Source organism: Heterodontus francisci, chromosome 17 (genome assembly GCF_036365525.1).
Source record: "Heterodontus francisci isolate sHetFra1 chromosome 17, sHetFra1.hap1, whole genome shotgun sequence".
NCBI classification, from domain to species: domain Eukaryota; kingdom Metazoa; phylum Chordata; class Chondrichthyes; order Heterodontiformes; family Heterodontidae; genus Heterodontus; species Heterodontus francisci.
In genome coordinates this window covers 33,293,144-33,319,072 of record NC_090387.1, presented here as the reverse complement: position 1 = coordinate 33,319,072, position 25,929 = coordinate 33,293,144, and the positions used below count along the sequence as shown (strand labels likewise).

The window sequence follows — 25,929 nt, the reverse complement described above, 5'->3', positions numbered from 1 at the left end:
TTATGACTTGTCTCTTTCTTTCTGTATTTTGGGTTGTAATAAAGGAACTCTTGTGGATCAGAAAGGATTGGAAAATCTCTCTCACAACAGCTGAGTGATAGTTGAGTATGTTAAATGGATCCAAGCCAAATGGTGAAGAATGAAGCTAGAAACAGATCCTTTTCTTGATAGTCGGTTTATTTACAGAATGCAGCATTACATATATCTGCCTCATGCTCCCTGTGACCCAGCAGGCTCTCTTAGAAGCTGCTCAAAGACCTTAACTAAACAATGCCCTTCACCTGTGTATCTTTAACAACATAATTAACCTACAATTAACAGAGTTTTTCTATTGAGGAAGATGAATCAGATGGTGAGCTAATTTTTTGCAAATATTTTTGTTGCGTTTCCACTGAGCTATAAGCCTATAATAATCAAATTAAAAGTTTGTACATTGTTACGGCAATGTGGTAAGGTTTGGGTAGTTCCCACTGTTCAACCCCCACCTGACCACAGCAAGTGTATTTCGTTATTAAGGTTTAACCCCTTGGTGATTTATTTGTCAAGTAAACAGACAGCCACAAGTTTTCTTGCAGGCTTAAAAACAGAAAGTCAATTGTTTATTGATCAATACACGTTATCCTTAAATTGTCACAACCGCATCCACTCACGCATTCGCTCGCAAACATACACACAAGAAAAGATTAAACGATTATAGAAACGGGTAGGTTTCGGAGAGGTCACGGTAAACCTGTCGAATTCTTTTGGAAATCGAGTTCTCGTTGGTTGCAGGCCTGAGGTGATTGTAGATTTCTCTCTTGAATGAAAATTCAGTTGAAATAAGGGGATCACTTCTAGTTTGCCACTGTACAGTGCAGATGCAGAATTTTACAACAGGGCACGTGCCTTCTAGTTTGCTGGGAACAAGCTTCTGGATGCTGTTATGACCATCAATTCAGTCCCATCGTTCCACAGTCACATCATATTTCTTTAAAATTTCCAAATCGAAGAAAAAAGCAGCCAAGTTGAACACTCTAGTAACTCCCGAATGAAGCAAACCAGGTATCTTTAGATATCAACAAATTAACTATTTATTTTTAAAAAATCTTAAAACACTAAAATAAACCAATATCTAAAGACCTTATAACTTCTTATTTAAAAATCTAACTCCCGCATTTGCATATATATACTCAAAATAACAGTAGTTTGTTTTTTTTAATCAGCTGACCAAAAAATTTTTTTTATATATAAAAGTCTTCGCAAATTATGTTCCTGATAAATGGAGTTTTCCAACGTAGAAACAGTCCAAGGTTGCTTGAGGTTTTCACAGTTGCTCAATGGGAAAAAGGTCCTTCAAAGATAGGGGTTCAAAGTTTGGCTATTACAGCATTAACTGTCCCTTCAGTGATGAACACAGCAATACCAATACTTTTCTTCTTGCTTTGTAGAATCTTCTCGAGACAGAGAGAAAATAAAACTGCTTCTTCCTTCAATTGCTGGAACAGTCTTTCTGCTCAAACCAGTTTCAGTCAGCCAGTTGTCAAAAGTCAAACTGCAACATTGAATCTCGTCCTCTCTCTCTCTCTGTGGCTGTTGCTTCACAACCACCATGCACTCTGGCTCACTGCCTCCGAAGAATTCTTAAAGGTGCACTGATCACTTTACAGTCTTAAAGGTGCACTGCAATATTTCAGAGGAGAGAAAAAAAAAACAGGGCCAAGACAATGCCTACTTTCTTCTTTCTCTCTGGCATATCTCTCTCTAGGCTGCTTTTTTAAGGTAAAGCTGTGTTACTTCTCGCCACCTGGTAGGAGATGTTTTGGTCTCTTCCCCATTGTGATCACACATGGCCCAGGATGTGGCTACTTCACACCTTCTTTGTTTCAGAAGACGACATTCAATTCTGGAAAGTTTAGGATGGGTGCAGGATGGGTGCAATTGACACCTCTTAGCTTTGAAAATTTTCCTTTGTCCCTGTCAGACAGTTTTCAATATACAAAGGCCAAGCCCTTCGTTCTTTGGTGGCCATTTTGAAGCATTGTCCACTTTTTTTTAAAAAGATCCATTTTTGAAAAGACGAAGTCAGTTTTTAATAACTTCATATTTAGTCCATAGTTTGTATCATCGGACCTCTTGTGTGCGTGACATGAACTTAAATCAGAAGAAATCTACTACACAGTATTTACAGCCCAGAATCAGGTGATTCAGCCCAATAGGCCCATGCCGGAGATTATGCCCAACACGAGCTTCCTCCCACCCTTCAACTAATCCCATCAAAATATTCTTCTACTCCTTTCTCCCTTATGTGTTTATCTATCTTCTCCTTAAATGCATCTATGCTATTACTTCTGGTAGTAAGTTCCACATTCTATTCATTGTCTGGGTAAAGGAGTTTCTCCTGAATTCCCGATTGGATTTATTAGTGACTTTCTTGTATTTATGGCCCTTAATTCCGGTCTTGGCCACAAGTAAACATTTTCTCTAGATCTACCCTATCAAATACTTCCATAATTTTAAAAAAAACCTCACCATCTTCTCTTTTCCAGAACACAGGCTCCCAGCTTGTTCAATCTTTCCTGATAGGTGGAACCTCTCAGCTCTTGTATCATTCTAGTTAATTTTTTTTGCACCTTTTCCTGTACCTCCATATCCTTTTTATAATTTGGAGACCAGAACTGTTCACAATACTTTGTGTCGTCTACCAACGTTCTGTACAAGTTTATCATAACTTTTCTGATTTTCAATTCTGTCCCTCTAGAAGAGAATCCCATTTGTTTACTTTCTTTAATGGTCTTATAAACCTGTGTTGCTACTTTGAGTGACTTGTGTATCTGTACTCGCAGATCCCTCAGCTCCTCTATCCCATTTAGACACTTATTTTCCAAGGAGTATGTGACTTCCTTATTGATCCGACCAAAATATACCACCTCACACTTTTCTATATTGAAGATCATTTGCTAACTAGATGTCCATTTTGCAAGTTTATTAAGATTCTACATACATAAAATAATATGGATATTTATAGTATCTAAAAACAGAAAGTGCTGGAAATACTGAGTTCATCAACCTGGAACGTTAACTCAGTTTCTCTCTCCACAGATTCTCCCAGACCGGCTCAGTATTTCCGGCACTTTCTGTTTATATTTCAGATTTACAGCATCTGCATTATTTCGCTTTTATTTTATTACAGATATTTATAGTGCTTGGTATTAAAACTTTGCTTAGCTGAAATACATCAGCTGTGCATATATTTATTCACCTTGTTGATGCTTATGGTAAAACTATGACAGCTCCTCTCAGTTATACAACTCTCGGGTTGAAGGTATTTACAATAAACTAAGTTCCGAACCATTCAGGGGGTACCCGGAATTTCATGTTATTTACATTAAGAAAATACAACTTCAATTCCATCACTGGTCAGTTTATTAAAGCACTACTCATATTTGTATCCCATTTTAATACAGTTCCTTGACCTCATTTGAATCAAAAATAGATGAAAGTTAGATTTCTTAATGTGTTTACAAAAATGGCAGATTAAGAGTTGATTATTTGGTTTATAATTATTTTACCTCCAAGATGGCTTTAAAATGAGGTAAATTATGTTAATGGATACAATTGAACTCAGACTTGCTTATATTGAAAACTGCAACAAAACCCCATTGCTCTCCCATCAGTAATCATCCCAAAGAGAAATTTTGGTATTAAAATACTGTTTACAGAGAGATGTTACTTCAGTTGCAGTATTCATTAAAACATGTTTCTTATCGCTCAATAGTATCTATAGATATAATTCCAAAATATCTCCTGTGACTTTAATTTGAGCTTACTCGGATGTTGTTGCTCCAGTGTAATCAGTAAAATTTGATATGAGGTATTCAGCCAGAGAAATGTATAAGCAGCACCAAAATCAATATATATGAGGTTGAACATATCTTCCTTCAAATAACAAAAATCAAATCAAAACATCATTATATATCAACTGGAAGCTGCAGTTTCTAGAAATTAAAATGGTCAGCCATTGCAAGGAAAGCATAGATGAAAGCATATTGAGGGAATGAAGGGCTATATTACATATACCAAGGGCTAGAGAATTTCATCACATGAGCTGAGAATACTGCTCGTAAGTTACATGCTTAGCATTTTGAAGGAACCAGCCGAATTCATTTAAACGATCATAAAAATAAAAAGTTTGTATATACGGAGGTGTTGCACTGCTAATTAGCGAGGGTTAGATTAATTATATATATTTTTTTTTAAAAGAGATACAGCACTGAAACAGGCCCTTCGGCCCACCGAGTCTGTGCCGACCAAGAACCACCCATTTATACTACAAAGTGATTGATGACAACGCTATGTCATCAGGATGCGCCGCGGTGCGCACATGCGCACACGGTCTCAGGCCCTCTGCGCATGCGCTGCGGTCCGGATTGTCAGGACCAGTTTGCGCAAGTGCAGATGACGTCATCGGAACGTCATCTTTCTCGGGGAACACGAGAGGTTGGCCTCTGCGCATGCGCAAACAGGTCCTGGCAATCCGGACCGCAGCGCATGCGCAGAGGGCCTGAGACCGTGTTCGCATGTGCGTCAATCTTCCGAAAGCTTCAGCGCGAGTTTTTGAAAATGGAAGGAGGAGAGGTTTCGTCGGGCATTTTATCTCAATTATTTAGTCATTTTGGACATTTGCTTCATTTTTATTAGACAGAGGAGATTGTTCCAAGGTAAGTTGCTTTGAAAATATTTACATTGTCTGGGGCACCACATGTGCTCCAGTCCCTGTTGTTAAGTTGGTCTGAAAACATTTCAAGGGGGGGGGGGGGATGGGAAGGGAAGGGAAGGGGGGGAAAGGGAAGTCGGTCGGTGGGGGGGGGGAGGTCGGTCGGGGGGGGGAGGGAGGTCGGTCGGGGGGGGGAGGGGGGGAAGGTCAGTCGGGGGGGGGGGGGGGAGGTCGGGGGGAGGTCGGTCGGGGGGGGGGGAGGTCGGTCGGGGGTGGGGAGGAGGTCGGTCGGGGGTGGGGAGGAGGTCGGTCGGGGGGGGGGGAGGAGGTCGGTCGGGGGGGGGAGGAGGTCGGTCGGGGGGGGGGAGGGAGGTCGGTCGGGGGGGGGGAGGAGGTCCGGTCGGGGGGGGGGAGGAGGTCGGTCGGGGGGGGGGAGGAGGTCGGTCGGGGGGGGGAGGAGGTCGGTCGGGGGGGGGGGAGGAGGTCGGTCGGGGGGGGGGGGGGAGGAGGTCGGTCGGGGGGGGGGGGAGGAGGTCGGTCGGGGGGGGGGGGGAGGAGGGTCGGTTCGGGGGGGGGGGGAGGAGGTCGGTCGGGGGGGGGGGAGGAGGTCGGTCGGGGGGGGGGGGGGAGGAGGTCGGTCGGGGGGGGGGGAGGAAGTCGGTCGGGGGGGGGGGGGGGAGGAGGTCGGTCGGGGGGGGGGGGGGAGGAGGTCGGTCGGGGGGGGGGGGGGAGGAGGTCGGTCGGGGGGGGGGGGGAGGAGGTCGGTCCGGGGGGGGGGGAGGAGGTCGGTCGGGGGGGGGGGAGGAGGTCGGTCGGGGGGGGGGGGGGGGGGGTGGAGGTCGGTCGGGGGGGGGGGGAGGAGGAGGAAGGAAGGGAGGGAGGGAAGGAGGAAGGAAGGGAGGGAGGGACGGGGGCGGGGAAAGGGAAGTCGGGGGGGAGCAGCGGAGCGGAAGGGGAGTGCCTTTTTCTGTGCATGCGCCATAAACACAAGGACTGGCTGATGAGATGGAGCCAATTAATTTGCCCAACAGTTTGCCCGGAAGCACCTTCGGGTGGAGGTGGCCACGCGCTGGACATCAGTCGCGTGCCACAATCCATGGATCCTGAGCGTTTCACCCCCTGGCCTAATGATCTGATGGACCATACATACGCCTGCCTGTTCAAAGCTCCACTTCCCCCACCTGCGGTACCCTCTCCTTGCTGTTCAGTTACACAGTCACCTGTTCCTGCAACCATCCAAGCAGTGCACGTGGACACACAGCCACATGTTTCCCCATCCGCCCTTGAAACAACCATGCAGAGCCTTGTGAGACTCCGCAATTGCCAGCTGCTGCCTGTCAAGCAGAGAAAGCGTCCAAAGGGATCAAGCACTTGGGGAACATTCAGCAAGAAGAGACTGAGCACTAAAAGAAAACAAGCATGCCGTGTCCAGTGGTAGCACAAATGTGAATGCTCTTGCTGCGTACACAACTGGTGAGGTGGGAGTGCAGCCACATCGTTCTCCATCCTCAGTGTTGCTTTAAGGCAAAGGTAGATAAGAGTGAAAGAAATGGAAGATGATGCTGATAGTAGTAGGCAGGATTAAATGGGAATGGATGGGAAGACGCACGAGTAGCATAACCACTAGCAGGGAACAGCTGGGCTAAATGGCCTGCTTTATGTTCATAATCCAAAAGAAATGTGCTTCTTTTTCCAGCACCCTCACATCATTCATGTTTTCCCTGAGAGCAGCATTGAACCATCACGAGATAGGGGCAGTTACATCATCCTGACTCCTACAGCTGAGGTGGGTACTAAGTGATTCATTGGCCTATACTGCAGAGCATAAAGCATGCGCAACAGTAATTTCATTGGAGGGAGGGAAGCTCTGACACTGATGTTCTTTCATTATTTCCTTTCATGTAAAATGTGCCCTTGAGAAAACAATCCTTGACACTTAAGGACGGCATTCCAGCAAAGGAGGCAGTGCAGGAGATGACGCAAGGATGTGATGATTCCTGCATCTGAGGTGGGTAATAAGTGCTTCATTGGCGACGTTATCAATTGGTGCCTTCACTGCAGAACTTAAAAAGGTGTGCGCAACAGTAATTTCAGTGAATGGAGGGAGGCAAGCTCTGACTGATTTGCTTTTCTTCTTTTCATGTAAAACATGCCGTCGAGAAAACAATCCTCGAGACTTATGGTCAGCATTCAAGCAACGAAGGCAACTGGATCATGCTGCGGAGCTCATCACGATGTGGAAAGGAACATTGCATTTATGGATGAATTGGGGAATGCACATTGGGATGTGCTTGGGGAACATTCACCAAGAATAGACGGAGCTCAGACTCTTGTGACTTTGCCTTCTTCACATGGACAATACAGTAGTGGAATAGAGAGCCAAGCGTTCATTCACCACAAGGCTCTCCAGGAACAATCTCTTTAGCTGTGCATAGCAGAGACTCGGCCTGTCTGTCTAATGGGAATGCTGGACACAACACTCATGTATCCATGCACAGCAGTTCCTCGGATACTTAATGAACTTAATGAAAACTTTTCAATAATTAAACCCAGAATTGTTGAGGTTTTTGTTTTGCATGCTATTTCCCCGACTTTGCAACTGCACTTCAGATATTCAACTATGGTGGAGGGGTGGAGGTAGGGGGGTAGAGGGAGGGTTGGGTGAAGAGGGGGAGGGTGGGCGAAGAGGGGGAGGGGTGGGCGAAGAGGGGGAGGGGTGGGCGAAGAGGGGGAGGGGTGGGCGAAGAGGGGGAGGGGTGGGCGAAGAGGGGGAGGGGTGGGCGAAGAGGGGGAGGGGTGGGCGAAGAGGGGGAGGGGTGGGCGAAGAGGGGGAGGGGTGGGCGAAGAGGGGGAGGGGTGGGCGAAGAGGGGGAGGGGTGGGCGAAGAGGGGGAGGGGTGGGCGAAGAGGGGGAGGGGTGGGCGAAGAGGGGGAGGGGTGGGCGAAGAGGGGGAGGGGTGGGCGAAGAGGGGGAGGGGTGGGCGAAGAGGGGGAGGGGTGGGCGAAGAGGGGGAGGGGGTGGGCGAAGAGGGGGAGGGGTGGGTGAAGAGGGGGAGGGGTGGGTGAAGAGGGAGCATGCAAAATGCAGGGACAAGACAGTTGCAATGCCTGAAGTACTGTGGAGAAGGGGAGAAAGCAACTGGATTGGGCATCCGCAGCTGGAGGGAACGGCTGAATGGAGAGGGCCGGAAGCGAGAGGCCGTAGAGAGCCGCGGGGAGCGAGCGTGCGAAGACCTTGGTGTCACCGGGTCCAGGGACTGGCCAGCAAGTCTTTTGCTGTTGTGTTTATGGCGCATGCACAGAAAAAGGCATTCCTCTTCCGTTCCGCTGCTCCCCGCCCCCACACTCTCCCCTTCCTCCCTCTCCCTCCCCTCCCCCTCCCCCTCCCCCCCACTTCCCCCAGCTCTCCCTCTCCCTCTTTCTCCCTCCCTCCCTCTTTCTCCCCCCCTCCCTCTCCCTCTTTCTCCCCCCCCCCACTGGCACCGCTACCGCTGGTCTCCCCGCGCTGCTCTCCCCGGCCCCCGCGCTGCTCTCCCCCGGCCCGCTCCACTCTCTCACTCCGGCCATTGTATTCTGCCACGTGTTTGTTAGGTTTCATCTCTGATTCTTTGAGCAGCGCCATCTTTAGTCCTGGCAGCTGCTACAGTCGCAGGCTGTGACGTTTTTCGTGGCACATGCTGTATTTGCGCATGTGCCAAAACAGCGCCACCTACCGATCGCGTTGTCAACAATTGCAGTCTTTATACTAACCTTACAGTAATTCCATATTCCCTACCTACACTATGGGCAATTTATAATGGGCAATTTTACCTATCACCTGCAAGTCTTTGGCGGTGGGAGGAAACCGGAGCACCCGGTGAAAAACCCACGCAGTCACAGGGAGAACTTGCAAACTCCACACAGGCAGTACCCAGAATTGAACCCGGGTCCCTGGAGCTGTGAGGCTGCGGTGCTAACCACTGCACCGCCCTCTATATTAGGCAAATTTCATTCTATGTGCACATGAAGTGTAGGCACAGCTGTGCAGTTAGATTTTGGCTTTTGCAACAGTTCTCAACTAAAAATATCTGATTTACAATAAGGACAGCCCTTCAGAAAAAAGTCTCCACTGGTTGCTACCCGAAGTCTTTTAATTCAACATGTGCTTGCTAAATGAGAAATTACTAAACGCTTCATGTCAGATGTCAAGTGGTATTTTTGCCATTTAAGTAGCTGTTGGAATTACAGTGTATAAATAGAATTAAGTAGCTGTTGGAATTACAGTGTATAAATAGAATCACACTCACCCGTACTGACAAACAGTTTTTAATTTAACTACCAGTTGATCTCCCCGAGCAATGTACGTGGGGAGACAATACTAAGTGCAGTCTTCAGGTGATACAAGGTTAAAATTGGACCACGACGCACAGACATAATTCAGTCCCCTTTTTAAGGCATACTTTCTTTCCTTATTTTATGTAATGATTTGATTTCACGTTATTTTATATAGCCCTTTCCTATCCTGAGTGGTGTGAAACAGGGCTGTGTTCTCGCACCCACACTTTTTGGGATTTTTCTTCTCCCTGCTGCTTTCACATGCGTTCAAATCCTCTGAAGAAGGAATTTTCCTCCACACAAGATCAGGGGGCAGGTTGTTCAACCTTGCCCGTCTAAGAGCGAAGTCCAAAGTACGGAAAGTCCTCATCAGAGAACTCCTCTTTGCTGACGATGCTGCTTTAACATCTCACACTGAAGAATGCCTGCAGAGTCTCATCGACAGGTTTGCGTCTGCCTGCAATGAATTTGGCCTAACCATCAGCCTCAAGAAAACGAACATCATGGGGCAGGATGTCAGAAATGCTCCATCCATCAATATTGGCGACCACGCTCTGGAAGTGGTTCAAGAGTTCACCTACCTAGGCTCAACTATCACCAGTAACCTGTCTCTAGATGCAGAAATCAACAAGCGCATGGGTAAGGCTTCCACTGCTATGTTCAGACTGGCCAAGAGAGTGTGGGAAAATGGCGCACTGACACGGAACACAAAAGTCCGAGTGTATCAGGCCTGTGTCCTCAGTACCTTGCTCTACGGCAGCGAGGCCTGGACAACGTATGCCAGCCAAGAGCGACGTCTCAATTCATTCCATCTTCGCTGCCTTCGGAGAATACTTGGCATCAGGTGGCAGGACTATATCTCCAACACAGAAGTCCTTGAAGCGGCCAACATCCCCAGCTTATACACACTACTGAGTCAGCGGCGCTTGAGATGGCTTGGCCATGTGAGCCGCATGGAAGATGGCAGGATCCCCAAAGACACATTGTACAGCGAGCTCGCCACTGGTATCAGACCCACCGGCCGTCCATGTCTCCGTTATAAAGACGTCTGCAAACGCGACATGAAATCGTGTGACATTGATCACAAGTCGTGGGAGTCAGTTGCCAGCATTCGCCAGAGCTGGCGGGCAGCCATACAGACAGGGCTAAATTGTGGCGAGTCGAAGAGACTTAGTAGTTGGCAGGAAAAAAGACAGAGGCGCAAGGGGAGAGCCAACTGTGCAACAGCCCCAACAAACAAATTTCTCTGCAGCACCTGTGGAAGAGCCTGTTACTCCAGAATTGGCCTTTATAGCCACTCCAGGCGCTGCTTCACAAACCACTGACCACCTCCAGGCGCGTATCCATTGTCTCTCGAGATAAGGAGGCCCAAAAGAAAAAGAAAAGAAAAGATTTTATATATGTAATTAAATAGCTAAACCTATGACAATTTGAGAAACAGAGAAAGTTGGTTTGAGCATTGCAGTTTGGCTGCAGGACAGACAAAGGAACTGGGAGCCACGAAACTAAAGCACTGCTGCAGCACTAATGCCAGCAGGGGGTTAAATTACAGCATGACATGTTTACACAGACTGTTTCCATTGTAAATGTGGATATAAAATTTAGAATGAGAAAAGTTGACACAAAGGGTGTTAATTGACTATCAATTGGGTGTTAATTGTATTCAGGTGGTCGGTATTAACTGGAGACTTACCTGTGCTCATATATATATATGAGCAGGCTGAAAAAGAGGCATTGATGGTTGGAGGTACATGATAATGCAATGTGTGTCTCTATAAATAAAAGTTTGTACGTATATAGAGACTCGGCTCCATCTATCTTTTAGTGCTTGGCTACCCGAGTCCGAACAAAGGGGGGAATTTTAATTCCAAAATATGGGTTCTGATGAAAGGTCACTGACGTGAAATAACTTTGCTTCTCTCTCCGCAGATGCTGCCAAACCTGCTGTGCATTTCTAGCACTATTTTGGTTTTATTTCAAATTTCCAGCATCTGCAGTATTTTGCTTTTATTATATGGGTGAGTTTGAGTCAGTTGGTGGGATGGCGGGGGAGGTGGTGAGGTTTAGTGTTAAAACTCTGAATCCGGACCCCAATCCATCCACTTCTGGGTATAATGGAAGTGGGATGGGGCAACCAACCCACTCCAAGGAGGCAGGTTGGCAATTGAAATATTATAATAAGGCTACTTCGTATTTACTATTTGAAATTTAAATCTGGCCACTTGGGTTTCCCGGGTCTCAGGAAACTTGTCAGCTAAGTTGAGGCGAGGGAATGCAGGATCAGGAGGTAAGTACCTTTCCACTTCATTGCTGGATCCAGGATACCTGGCTGACCAAACCCCCAATCACTGGACACACGGACGTCCCCCACGAGGGCTCTGATCTCCCCTTGATTTCCCCCCCCCACCCACCCCCACGATGGCTTTCATCTCTCTACGACCTGCCCCCACAAAGTCTTCCATCTGCCCTTGGACCCCCCCCACCAGGGTTCCAATTAACACCCCCTACCCCCATGGCCTCCAATTTCTCACACCAGAGCTCCGAGCCACCCCCTCAAATTAATTCCCCCAAGCCTCCAACACTCCTGGGTTTGGATCCACACCAGCACCCATCCCCCTTTGCCACCGGGTTAAGGCATGGAACAAGGCGTGTGTGGGGGGGGGGGTAAGAAGGCGTGGGGGGGGGGGAAGAAGGCGTGGGGGGGGGTGAAGAAGGCGTGGGGGGGGGGGAAAGAAGGCGTGGGGGGGGGGGAAAGAAGGCGTGGGGGGGGGGGGAAAGAAGGCGTGGGGGGGGGGGAAAGAAGGCGTGGGGGGGGGGGAAAGAAGGCGTGGGGGGGGGGGAAAGAAGGCGTGGGGGGGGGAAAGAAGGCGTGGGGGGGGAAAGAAGGCGTGGGGGGGGAAAGAAGGCGTGGGGGGGGAAAGAAGGCGTGGGGGGGGAAAGAAGGCGTGGGGGGGGAAAGAAGGCGTGGGGGGGGAAAGAAGGCGTGGGGGGGGAAAGAAGGCGTGGGGGGGGAAAGAAGGCGTGGGGGGGGAAAGAAGGCGTGGGGGGGGAAAGAAGGCGTGGGGGGGGAAAGAAGGCGTGGGGGGGGAAAGAAGGCGTGGGGGGGGAAAGAAGGCGTGGGGGGGGAAAGAAGGCGTGGGGGGGGAAAGAAGGCGTGGGGGGGGAAAGAAGGCGTGGGGGGGGAAAGAAGGCGTGGGGGGGGAAAGAAGGCGTGGGGGGGAAAGAAGGCGTGGGGGGGAAAGAAGGCGTGGGGGGGAAAGAAGGCGTGGGGGGGGAAAGAAGGCGTGGGGGGGGAAAGAAGGCGTGGGGGGGGAAAGAAGGCGTGGGGGGGGAATGAAGGCGTGGGGGGGGAAAGAAGGCGTGGGGGGGGAAAGAAGGCGTGGGGGGGGAAAGAAGGCGTGGGGGGGGAAAGAAGGCGTGGGGGGGGAAAGAAGGCGTGGGGGGGGAAAGAAGGCGTGGGGGGGGAAAGAAGGCGTGGGGGGGGAAAGAAGGCGTGGGGGGGGAAAGAAGGCGTGGGGGGGGAAAGAAGGCGTGGGGGGGGAAAGAAGGCGTGGGGGGGGAAAGAAGGCGTGGGGGGGGAAAGAAGGCGTGGGGGGGGAAAGAAGGCGTGGGGGGGGAAAGAAGGCGTGGGGGGGGAAAGAAGGCGTGGGGGGGGAAAGAAGGCGTGGGGGGGGAAAGAAGGCGTGGGGGGGGAAAGAAGGCGTGGGGGGGGAAAGAAGGCGTGGGGGGGGAAAGAAGGCGTGGGGGGGGAAAGAAGGCGTGGGGGGGGAAAGAAGGCGTGGGGGGGGAAAGAAGGCGTGGGGGGGGAAAGAAGGCGTGGGGGGGGAAAGAAGGCGTGGGGGGGGAAAGAAGGCGTGGGGGGGGAAAGAAGGCGTGGGGGGGGAAAGAAGGCGTGGGGGGGGAAAGAAGGCGTGGGGGGGGAAAGAAGGCGTGGGGGGGGAAAGAAGGCGTGGGGGGGGAAAGAAGGCGTGGGGGGGGAAAGAAGGCGTGGGGGGGGAAAGAAGGCGTGGGGGGGGAAAGAAGGCGTGGGGGGGGAAAGAAGGCGTGGGGGGGGAAAGAAGGCGTGGGGGGGGAAAGAAGGCGTGGGGGGGGAAAGAAGGCGTGGGGGGGGAAAGAAGGCGTGGGGGGGGAAAGAAGGCGTGGGGGGGGAAAGAAGGCGTTGGGGGGGGAAAGAAGGCGTTGGGGGGGGAAAGAAGGCGTTGGGGGGGGAAAGAAGGCGTGGGGGGGGAAAGGCGGCGTGGGGGGGGAAAGGCGGCGTGGGGGGGGAAAGAAGGCGTGGGGGGGGAAAGGCGGCGTGGGGGGGGAAAGAAGGCGTGGGGGGGGAAAGAAGGCGTGGGGGGGGAAAGAAGGCGTGGGGGGGGAAAGAAGGCGTGGGGGGGGAAAGAAGGCGTGGGGGGGGAAAGAAGGCGTGGGGGGGGAAAGAAGGCGTGGGGGGGGAAAGAAGGCGTGGGGGGGGAAAGAAGGCGTGGGGGGGGAAAGAAGGCGTGGGGGGGGAAAGAAGGCGTGGGGGGGGAAAGAAGGCGTGGGGGGGGAAAGAAGGCGTGGGGGGGGAAAGAAGGCGTGGGGGGGGAAAGAAGGCGTGGGGGGGGAAAGAAGGCGTGGGGGGGGAAAGAAGGCGTGGGGGGGGAAAGAAGGCGTGGGGGGGGAAAGAAGGCGTGGGGGGGGAAAGAAGGCGTGGGGGGGGAAAGAAGGCGTGGGGGGGGAAAGAAGGCGTGGGGGGGGAAAGAAGGCGTGGGGGGGGAAAGAAGGCGTGGGGGGGGAAAGAAGGCGTGGGGGGGGAAAGAAGGCGTGGGGGGGGAAAGAAGGCGTGGGGGGGGAAAGAAGGCGTGGGGGGGGAAAGAAGGCGTGGGGGGGGAAAGAAGGCGTGGGGGGGGAAAGAAGGCGTGGGGGGGGAAAGAAGGCGTGGGGGGGGAAAGAAGGCGTGGGGGGGGAAAGAAGGCGTGGGGGGGGAAAGAAGGCGTGGGGGGGGAAAGAAGGCGTGGGGGGGGAAAGAAGGCGTGGGGGGGGAAAGAAGGCGTGGGGGGGGAAAGAAGGCGTGGGGGGGGAAAGAAGGCGTGGGGGGGGAAAGAAGGCGTGGGGGGGGAAAGAAGGCGTGGGGGGGGAAAGAAGGCGTGGGGGGGGAAAGAAGGCGTGGGGGGGGAAAGAAGGCGTGGGGGGGGAAAGAAGGCGTGGGGGGGGAAAGAAGGCGTGGGGGGGGAAAGAAGGCGTGGGGGGGGAAAGAAGGCGTGGGGGGGGAAAGAAGGCGTGGGGGGGGAAAGAAGGCGTGGGGGGGGAAAGAAGGCGTGGGGGGGGAAAGAAGGCGTGGGGGGGGAAAGAAGGCGTGGGGGGGGAAAGAAGGCGTGGGGGGGGAAAGAAGGCGTGGGGGGGGAAAGAAGGCGTGGGGGGGGAAAGAAGGCGTGGGGGGGAAAGAAGGCGTGGGGGGGAAAGAAGGCGTGGGGGGGAAAGAAGGCGTGGGGGGGAAAGAAGGCGTGGGGGGGAAAGAAGGCGTGGGGGGGAAAGAAGGCGTGGGGGGGGAAAGAAGGCGTGGGGGGGGAAAGAAGGCGTGGGGGGGGAAAGAAGGCGTGGGGGGGGAAAGAAGGCGTGGGGGGGGAAAGAAGGCGTGGGGGGGGAAAGAAGGCGTGGGGGGGGAAAGAAGGCGTGGGGGGGGAAAGAAGGCGTGGGGGGGGAAAGAAGGCGTGGGGGGGGAAAGAAGGCGTGGGGGGGGAAAGAAGGCGTGGGGGGGGAAAGAAGGCGTGGGGGGGGAAAGAAGGCGTGGGGGGGGAAAGAAGGCGTGGGGGGGGAAAGAAGGCGTGGGGGGGGAAAGAAGGCGTGGGGGGGGAAAGAAGGCGTGGGGGGGGAAAGAAGGCGTGGGGGGGGAAAGAAGGCGTGGGGGGGGAAAGAAGGCGTGGGGGGGGAAAGAAGGCGTGGGGGGGGAAAGAAGGCGTGGGGGGGGAAAGAAGGCGTGGGGGGGGAAAGAAGGCGTGGGGGGGGAAAGAAGGCGTGGGGGGGGAAAGAAGGCGTGGGGGGGGAAAGAAGGCGTGGGGGGGGAAAGAAGGCGTGGGGGGGGAAAGAAGGCGTGGGGGGGGAAAGAAGGCGTGGGGGGGGAAAGAAGGCGTGGGGGGGGAAAGAAGGCGTGGGGGGGGAAAGAAGGCGTGGGGGGGGAAAGAAGGCGTGGGGGGGGAAAGAAGGCGTGGGGGGGGAAAGAAGGCGTGGGGGGGGAAAGAAGGCGTGGGGGGGGAAAGAAGGCGTGGGGGGGGAAAGAAGGCGTGGGGGGGGAAAGAAGGCGTGGGGGGGGAAAGAAGGCGTGGGGGGGGAAAGAAGGCGTGGGGGGGGAAAGAAGGCGTGGGGGGGGAAAGAAGGCGTGGGGGGGGAAAGAAGGCGTGGGGGGGGAAAGAAGGCGTGGGGGGGGAAAGAAGGCGTGGGGGGGGAAAGAAGGCGTGGGGGGGGAAAGAAGGCGTGGGGGGGGAAAGAAGGCGTGGGGGGGGAAAGAAGGCGTGGGGGGGGAAAGAAGGCGTGGGGGGGGAAAGAAGGCGTGGGGGGGGAAAGAAGGCGTGGGGGGGGAAAGAAGGCGTGGGGGGGGAAAGAAGGCGTGGGGGGGGAAAGAAGGCGTGGGGGGGGAAAGAAGGCGTGGGGGGGGAAAGAAGGCGTGGGGGGGGAAAGAAGGCGTGGGGGGGGAAAGAAGGCGTGGGGGGGGAAAGAAGGCGTGGGGGGGGAAAGAAGGCGTGGGGGGGGAAAGAAGGCGTGGGGGGGGAAAGAAGGCGTGGGGGGGGAAAGAAGGCGTGGGGGGGGAAAGAAGGCGTGGGGGGGGAAAGAAGGCGTGGGGGGGGAAAGAAGGCGTGGGGGGGGAAAGAAGGCGTGGGGGGGGAAAGAAGGCGTGGGGGGGGAAAGAAGGCGTGGGGGGGGAAAGAAGGCGTGGGGGGGGAAAGAAGGCGTGGGGGGGGAAAGAAGGCGTGGGGGGGGAAAGAAGGCGTGGGGGGGGAAAGAAGGCGTGGGGGGGGAAAGAAGGCGTGGGGGGGGGAAAGAAGAGAGGAGGTGTCGGGGTGGGGTGGGGGGCACGAGGAGGTGGTGGGGGAGCTTTGACCTCCCGGTTTTCTGCACTCTGCCACACCCCACCTCAACTCCCAGTGGGTAAAGAAAGTTAAAATCCCCCAAAAGTGTCACTAAAGTAGGACAGCAGTACATACAGCTCTGAATACTAGGTTATGCAAATATGCGGGCAGTGGCGGGGGTCGGGGCGTCATGAAATTCCTCAGAGCTTCTCCTACGTCACCATTATAACTTAAAAGTGGTGTTTCACAAGGATTGGTGATGGGTTGGATCTAAATATTGTTCACCATTTACATAAATGATTTGGAATCAGAAATCAAAAGTACAATTTCAAAATTTTTGGATGACATCAATTTGGGGAGTGTTGTTAATACAGAGGAGGACTGATAAAATACAGCAAGGATTTAATAAACCAGCAGAATGGGCCTGCAAATGGCAAATAAACTTCAATATAGTTAAGTGTGAGGTGGTATATTTTGGTCGGAAGAATAAAGAGGCCACATACTTCTTGAAAAATAAATGAGGTAGACGAACGCAAAGATCTGGAGATAGAGATGTATAAAGCAGAGAAGTTATGTTAAAAGCGTATAGAATCTTGGCTGGCCCACACTTGGCGTACTGTCAACAGTTCTGGTCTCCATTTCATAAAAAGGATACAGAAGTGCTGCAGAAAGTTGAAATAAGATTTAAAAGAATGATAGGTATAAATTCATTAGTTCTGCTATCAGGAAAGGTTCTACAGGCTGGGGCTCTTTTCCTTAGAAAACAGAAGACTGAGGGGTGACTTGATAGATGTCTAAGATTATGAAAGGACTTGATAGGATAGATGTAGAGAAGATGTTTCTACTTGCAGCGAGATCAGAACTCGGGGCTATAAATTTAAAGTAGTCACTAATACATCCAATAGTGAGTTCAGAAGAAATTTCTTTACCCAGACAGTGATTAGAATGTGGAACTCACTTCAAGGAGCAGTTGAAACGAATAGAATAGATGTGTTTGAGGGGAACCCAGACAAACACATGAGGGAGAAAGAAATAGAAGAATACTTTGATGGGGTTGGATAAAGAAGGGTGGGAGGAGGCTTGAGTGGAGCACGAACACCAGTTGGGTCAGATGGCCTGTTTCTGTGCTGTAATACCTTGCTCATGTGAGCCGCATGGAAGATGGCAGGATCCCCAAGGACACATTGTACGCCACTTGTATCAGACCCACCGGCCGTCCATGTCTCCGCTTTAAAGACGTCTGCAAACGCGACATGAAGTCCTGGGACATTGATCACAAGTCGTGGGAGTCAGTTGCCAGCGTTCGCCAGAGCTGGCGGGCAGCCATAAAGGCGGGGCTAAAGTGTGGCGAGTCAAAGACACTTAGCAGTTGGTAGGAAAAAAAGACAGAAGCGCAAGGGGAGAGCCAACTGCGAAACAGCCCTGACAACCAATTTTATCTGCAGCACCTGTGGAAGAGCCTGTCACTCTAGAATTGGCCTTTATAGCCACTCCAGGCGCTGCTCCACAAACCACTGACCACCTCCATCTCCCGAGACAAGGAGGCCAAAGAAGAAGAAGAATACCTGGTAATATTTTGTAACAAATAGGTGGCCTTATTCAGCTTGCAGAAGTGTAAACTGTCAACATGTAATCATCATTGGAGCTATATAACTCAATCACCAGCTAAACATAAGAGAATGTTTTTAAACTTACCTAAGCCCACACCTTCCGAAGAATAAAAGGGGGCATTTAAACTGGTAGTGAGATTTGGGTGAGTATGCGGGCATGGGTGATTTTAACTGCCAAGCCTCATCTGCAGTTCCGAAGAAGGGTCACTGACCCGAAACGTTAGCTCTGCTCCTCTTTCCACAGATGCTGCCAGACCTGCTGAGTGAATCCAGCATTTCTTGTTTTTGTTTCAGATTTCCAGCATCCGCAGTATTTTGCTTTTATTATACTCATCTGCATACCCCAGGTCAGCTGTTCGCTCAGCCTAAACGGGCAGAGTGTAACAGCTGGCCAACAGGCAGGAGCGGACGTTCGACCAGCACAAAAGGAAGCCTTGCTGGCAAAAAATTTAATTGTGGGGAGGGTTGTATCGGGGGACTCCTGTTCTTCCTGACCTTACAAGGAAAGTTTAAAAAAAAAGATTACCTTAAACTGTCTCTTCTGGTCCGTGATCCTCCTCCTGCTGTCTTCACCTGGCAAGGCGGCTGCAACTGCTTTCCCACACAGGCCAGATTTAAAATTGCAGTCAGGGCCAATAACGTCATTGGACTACGAGCTGCATATTTTAAGAACCACCCCGTCAGTTTCAGATGGGTGTTGTTGCCACATGCTCAGAAAAGCAGGTTTAAACAGAAGATCGTGGTGGGCAAGTTACCCTGACAATTTCTACTACCGACCCATCCAGTTTCAAACTCTCAACCTTCTGGTCAGGAATGAACATTTAATCCTAAAGCCCATTTATGGTTAGATATCAAACAAGCATTTGATCCTTCCCACAGGCAAAGTTATGTAACCATTAGGACTTTGCCTTCGTTATAACTGCAACGCAAGGAGAAATTTCTAGCTGCTAAACTTTAACTTATGTCCATATTCAAAATTAAAGTTACAGCAAAACTTGGTAATGTGATGTAGTAATGTCCTGATATGCTGAACCAGGCAGTTGAATATTGAAAATATGGAACAATCAATCAATCAGTTTCTGATTGCAGTTGGACCCATCTAAGCAGGTACCAAGCAAAGGTGAGACATTTCTCATCAGTGAGATTCATAAAATCAGACAGCAAGTTAACCTTCCTGCTAGCCTTATTTTTGACTTCCAGTAGTCAGTTCAGAGAATGGTGGAACACTCAAGACCAGGTTATATGTTTCCCTTCTGTGTTTGGAATGGAGAGAAATAAAACTTTGTGAATGGAAGGAGTAGGGATAAAAATGCAAAAGCATACAACTAACATAAATTGAAAAGTGGTGTGATAATATTGCCTTTTTTCATATTGAATATCAACATTATTGAGCAGATGCGAGATCAAAGAACAATATTCTACAAAATTACTATGTCACTTCTAAAATATTGGTTCTCACCTCCTCATTGGATTCAGCGCTCTCTGCCTCTTTGCTTGGTAGTGTCTTCTTTTTCTTTGTCAAACGATTAAAAAAGGCTAATGTAATACAGCTAATGAGAAATATTCCCAAATCTGGTGCAACAAGTCGAATGCAATTTGGAATATCATTCAGATCAAGTCTAGAACAGAAAGAGAAAATAATACATAATGACCAATCATGTACATTATTTTAGCAATCATTTAAGTAGTAATTCGGCAGAGAAAACTGACTGGCATGGCAGATTAGAACACTGTCTGTTCACAAGTTACTTGGATTCAACCATGATGGCAGAATCAAACTATCTTCCTTGGTCACAAGAGCTTTAGGCGAAAGGAGTTTGAGGAATCACACTGCAGTTCATAGTGGATATGGAATCACAAATTTGAACCAGCCACCAGTCTCATTTCGGGGATAAAGGGGAGGTGTGAAAAATGGAAAAATTGACACGGATGCCCAACACTGAACAGCTTCTGTAACATTTCTTGAGTTTTGATTAGCATCTTGATTGTTAGCTGATTTCAGAAGGGAGAAGGGCACTTGAAATTTGGCCGAAAATTCATTCAGCGCAATTATTCTGGGATATGCTGTGGTCCAGGGTCTATTCAGAAGAAAGGTGACAAACAGTATAATGTTTTGTCGTATATCTAACAGTCCTTTCAGCCAAAAGAGGTTGTGGATTATGTATGCAGTAACATTCCTCGAGGCGGCCAACATCCCCAGCTTATACACACTACTGAGTCAGCGGCGCTTGAGATGGCTTGGCCAGTGCAAACGCGACATGAAATCCTGTGACATTGATCACAAGTCATGGGAGTCAGTTGCCAGCGTTCGCCAGAGCTGGCGGGCAGCCGTAAAGACGGGGCTAAAGTGTGGCGAGTCGAAGAGACTTAGTAGTTGGCAGGAAAAAAGACAGAGGCGCAAGGGGAGAGCCAACTGTGCAACAGCCCCGACAAACAAATTTCTCTGCAGCACCTGTGGAAGAGCCTGTCACTCTAGAATTGACCTTTATAGCCACTCCAGGCGCTGCTTCACAAACCACTGACCACCTCCAGGCGCGTATCCATTGTCTCTCGAGATAAGGAGGCCCAAAAGAACATTCAACTGTAGTTTTGTAAAGCAAAAAAGTGATTTGAATGGAATATTAAGCTGCCCGGAATACACTACCAAATAAAAAGTATGCCAAATGAAAATGTAAATGTTAGACATAGTAAGAAATGGATACATTTACTTCAGCATAAAATCTGCAGGGAATGCTGAAAACTAGTCAGTGCCAGTGTGAACTTTTGCAAATTATGAAGTCATTCCAAATATCAAAACTCATTGGGTAAGTTTTGAAGAAATGAGTGAGTCCATGATTCCTCTAAGATTCTGAAAAATTAAACAGAATTATATCAATAGCCACTCATTAAAGGTATCCAATTTTACATGAAGTCTGTTGACATTGTCTGTTGTAAATTGATCATGAAAATATTGCTTTGTTATAGGGCAACAAAATTCTTTTGACACTGCCACTGCATTTTATCTTTTACTTGTCAAACAAAAATTCCTTTGGAGAGCTCTTTTGTAGCCTTGCCTGGTTCAACAAAAATTTACTTTCCCCATTTGTGTGCATGAATTCACTGTTTAAAACCAAAAATTGTAAAATGTCATTTAGCACAATAATACAGTTGAAACAAAGCCCTCACAAAATGTTTGAGCAAACTTTTCTGCCACAGATCTATAGTTTTAACTGTCCTTACAGAACACATTTTGGGTGTATTAATTGCAGTTTTAACAGTGTGTTTCTGAAGTGATGCTGCAGAACTCTAGATATGGAAAATTTATACTAGTCAGCTGGAAATTAGCCATAAATTAGTCATGAGTAATGGCAATGCAATATGTGTAGCACTGACTGAACTGCTCAACTTCTACCCTGGTCAGTTTTCTCCCCCTTGGGCCTGCATATCATGTTAGCCCTCAGTATTACACTGTATCTGGCCTAACAAATGAAATAAATGGTAGAAATTTTGATTTGTTTTACCTTGAGAACAATGTGTACATACAAATCTATAAATTACTGCTACCAACTTTAGTAAATAAACATTTACGTGTTTCTATAGCATTCCTTAATGCAGGCATTTGCCTGTTTATTTAAAGAATAGCAGATACAGGAATGGCAGATAGGTGTGGTAAACCTATTGTCAACAGTAATTTCTAAGATGTACTAAAATTAACATTCAAAGTTACCACAATATTTACCATCATGCAGCATTAGAAACAATCATTTAGAAGATACAGGACAGTGAGGAGCAATGTATACAAATGATGTTGGACCACATAACTGATGACTACCATGCATGAGAGTGTTATGAGGCCCAGGGTTACGAGCAACATTGAAAGCATATTGTGGGTGCTTTCTTAGGTTCAATGCAGGGCACATACAAGTGACGAGAAATAAAGACTGCTCACATCTAACAGACTACACTTATGGACCAAATCTCCCAACATATTTGCAACAAGGATGAAATTAGGAACGATCAAGGTATAAAAGATTTTTGGCCAATATATCAAGGCCATTAAAATGTGTTGTAAATTTAGTAAATTGAATCCTCTAGCCCACTACTTAATTTGAGGTGCTGATCTAGATAATAGACAAATAATTTCATAAACACATATCAAGTATTCTCACACTAATATTCATGCAGTATAATTTGAAGGCCTCAGTTTCTAAATTGAAGTGAGACGGATGATCCGTGGAGACAGAGCAAACCCCAATACACACTATTTTTAAATTGAGTGTTGGTTGAGTAGTCAGCGCACTCAACATGATTCAACACTAAGACGGACATTTTTACTGTATGAATCTATATATTGTTCTCTCAATCTTGAAACTGTCAGTGCCATTTTTTTTCTATATTTAAACATAAAGCTTTTCATCTCTGTGAATGAATCCTTTCAAATAAACAGACATATTTGGTCAAGCAGCACTGATGAAGCAGTCAACCACAAATCCCCACTAAAACAAGCTGGATAACTGTTCAGAATCTGTGTCTGAAGCATCAAGTTTACTGGGAAACAGCAAGCAGCTGCATCTTGTTACTAAAACTGCAGTTTGGCATAATCATGGAGGAGGAGGAGACAGCAGTGATGATTGAACATAATATGCTGCTGCCTACACAATGTGGAAATATTAATGTATTTCCAGACAATTAAACAAAGCACAACAGCCTTGTAAAAGGTGGATATAATTCCAATAAAATTTTAGGCCAATTCTGTGCACTGCCCAGTTCTGGATATAATTCCAATAAAATTTTAGGCCAATTCTGTGCACTGCCCAGTTCTGGATATAATTCCAATAAAATATAAAGCTAGTGGTTTTATCTTTTACTTATCCCAGATTTTCCAATGAAGCATTTAAAAATATGAACAGACTACAAAGCTAGAACTCTTTTCTGGACTAGCATTAGTATGACAATCAAACTGATCATCTTCTGTTTATCCACATTCTGTTAAAACAAGGGCCTTTTGTACGAGCTAGATTTGAACTGTACTATGTTTCTTCATGCATTGACGTACTGTGCACAAATGTACAATGAACAACAACTTGCATTTAAATAGCACCTTTAACATTGTATAATGTTCCAAGACATTTCACAGAAACATTATCAATCAAAAATTTGAATAGACAACAATAAGCTTGGTAAAAGAGGTAGGTTTTAGCGAGAGGCTTAAAGGAGGAGAGAGAGGTAGAGAGTCAGTGAGTTTAGAGTGGGAATTTTAGAGCTTAGGGCCTCAGTAGCTGAAGGCACAGCTGCCAATGGTGGAGCGATGAAAAGCAGGGATATGGAAGAGATCAGAATAGGAGGAGTGCAGAGATGTAGGAGGATCATAAGGCTTGTGGAGGTTATAGAGATAGGAAGGGGCAAGGCCATGGAGGGATTTGAAAACAAAGATGAAAGTATTACAATTGACCATTGCCAGACCGGGAGCCAATGAATTTTGGTGAGCAGGGGTGATGGGTGAATGGAACGTGGTGCGAGTTAGGTTATGTCGAGCAGAGTTTTGGATGAGCTGAAGTTTACAGACCCAAACATAATACCTATGGCTTTAATCCTTTAGGCCCCTGCTATAAAAGTATATTAAACTAATATCAACTTTCCTGCTATTCATAATAAAAAGATAGCTCTAAGAAAATGTATAACATTAAAATATCCAGTAATAGTCCAAATACGTAATTTTTACATGTTTTTTAAAAAATGCTTTCTCAATACACCTATTAACTTCTTTGTGAATGATTGAATATTTGTTGAATTACATTTAATAGATGTATGGCTATAAATATATATATAGGGCTATACAGCAACAAATAAAAAAAGATATATATATAAGCTTGTATATACTTTGAGTTTCATTTGTAACAATATCTAAATTTAAAAGTTTAAAATTATAAATTTAAACAAAATTATACTCTTGTTATTTCTTATGCAAGTAGTTGTACCTGGTAACTCCAATGTGCCTGGACAGGGTTTCCCATGTGCTGCCTGCAACAGAAGAGAGAAGGCTGTTACAAACAGTAGCCCAGTGTGTCCATATTTTTATACAATACCTACATAAAACAATAAACTATTATTTAATTTCTTCATTGACGTTTGTGCCTTTTCGGACACTTCTAAAAGACTGGTGTTCATTTGCTTAGTGACAAGTCTATGTTTTCTGCTTTAAATTTGCATTGTTGTCATTATTCGCATTAGCTCACTTCTCCAACATTAAAATAAGGTTCACACAATTAATAAGGACAAAAGCTCTGGTTATTTAATAGGTTGCATTTTATTCTTTGTACATGATAATTTCAGTTGTTAGGCAGCCCTACGTTACCTGTAAATTAGCTCAGGTTGCTGTTAGCCTATAAATGCATACCTGGGAAACTTTTACAGCCACACACACCATATACTAAACATAGCTATGAGTGGAATGTGAAATCCTGGTTAAAAAAATTTCAAGTTAAGAGTCCTCTAAACATAGTCATTATATTAATTGAGAGTATTTATGGCAATGCACATTTTACGCTTACTCTGCTTAGCTAAATATTTGTAAATGGTTGCTGTAATAATCTTCTTTGGCCTCCTTATCTCGAGAGACAATGGATAAGCGCCTGGAGGTGGTCAGTGGTTTGTGAAGCAGCGCCTGGAGTGGCTATAAAGGCCAATTCTAGAGTGACAGGCTCTTCCACAGGTGCTGCAGAGAAATTTGTTTGTCGGTGCTGTTACACAGTTGGCTCTCCCCTTGCGCCTCTGTCTTTTTTCCTGCCAACTACTAAGTCTCTTCGACTCGCCACACTTTAGCCCCGTCTTTACGGCTGCCCGCCAGCTCTGGCGAACGCTGGCAACTGACTCCCATGACTTGTGATCAATGTCACAGGATTTCATGTCGCGTTTGCAGAAGTCTTTAAAGCGGAGACATGGACGGCCGGTGGGTCTGATACCAGTGGCGAGCTCGCTGTACAATGTGTCTTTGGGGATCCTGCCATCTTCCATGCGGCTCACATGGCCAAGCCATCTCGAGCGCCACTGACTCAGTAGTGTGTATAAGCTGGGGATGTTGGCCGCCTCGAGGACTTCTGTGTTGGAGATATAGTCCTGCCACCTGATGCCAAGTATTCTCCGAAGGCAGCGAAGATGGAATGAATTGAGACGTCGCTCTTGGCTGGCATACGTTGTCCAGGCCTCGCTGCCATAAAGCAAGGTACTGAAGACACAGGCCTGATACACTCGGACTTTTGTGTTCAGTGTCAGTGCGCCATTTTCCCACACTCTCTTGGCCAGTCTGGACATAGCAGTGGAAGCCTTTCCCATGCGCTTGTTGATTTCTGCATCGAGAGACAGGTTACTGGTGATAGTTGAGCCTAGGTAGGTGAACTCTTGAACCACTTCCAGAGCGTGGTCGCCGATATTGATGGATGGAGCATTTCTGACGTCCTGCCCCATGATGTTCGTTTTCTTGAGGCTGACGGTTAAGCCAAATTCATTGCAGGCAGCCGCAAACCTGTCGATGAGACTCTGCAGGCACTCTTCAGTGTGAGATGTTAAAGCAGCATCGTCAGCAAAGAGGAGTTCCCTGATGAGGACTTTCCGTACTTTGGACTTCGCTCTTAGACGGGCAAGGTTGAACAACCTGCCCCCTGATCTTGTGTGGAGGAAAATTCCTTCTTCTAATTTACAATTAACAAACATATTAGCTATTTTCAGATAACCAAGGGATATAATAGCTGAACAAAGGAATTAATTGCCCACTCATTTGGACTATTCTGTGGGGGAGGGGAGGGGAAGCAGAATGTGCAATTCCTATTCATCACTAATTCAAATGGTGCTTTCAAGCTTGACTCAGCTTTAGCTGCTTTTATACTGTACTTCAAATTTAGGTACCAGAAGTCAGTGTTTATTTGGTTAATTCTGTTTTCTATAGCCCAGTGACAAAATGGTGACCATTCCCCCGCTCACTGTCTCGCCTTATTCATGCAGAGAAGTCACTTGGATAAAATATCAGTTTAGTGTCATAGAGAGATACAGCACTGAAACAGGCCCTTCGGCCCACCGAGTCTGTGCCGACCATCAACCACCCATTTATACTAATCCTACATTAATCCCATATTCCCTACCACATTCCCACAATTCGCCTACCACCTACCTACAGTAGAGGCAATTTACAATAGCCAATTCACCTGTCAATCTGCAAGTCTTTGGATGTGGGAGGAAATCGGAGCACCCAGCAGACACAGGGAGAACTTGCAAACTCTGCACAAGCAGCACCCAGAACTGAACCTGGGTCG

The 25,929-nt window shown here is 48.5% G+C and overlaps 1 protein-coding gene across 7 annotated transcripts in view; it reads right to left on the bottom strand.

Annotated features, from left to right (window-relative positions):
- The window catches only part of piezo1 (piezo type mechanosensitive ion channel component 1 (Er blood group)), a 394,374-nt gene that overhangs the window by 188,958 nt on the left and 179,487 nt on the right, over positions 1-25,929 (bottom strand). For all 7 annotated transcript variants that reach the window (XR_010976661.1, XM_068049232.1, XM_068049233.1 and 4 more), the window contains exons 4-5: positions 23,602-23,644; positions 19,104-19,263 (exon numbers count right to left, since the gene is read on the bottom strand). Coding sequence is in view for 6 of the 7 variants with exons in the window: in XM_068049232.1 (XP_067905333.1) it covers positions 19,104-19,263; positions 23,602-23,644 (203 nt within the window). In the remaining variant the exon portion in view is untranslated. The remainder of the gene's footprint in view (positions 1-19,103; positions 19,264-23,601; positions 23,645-25,929) is intronic.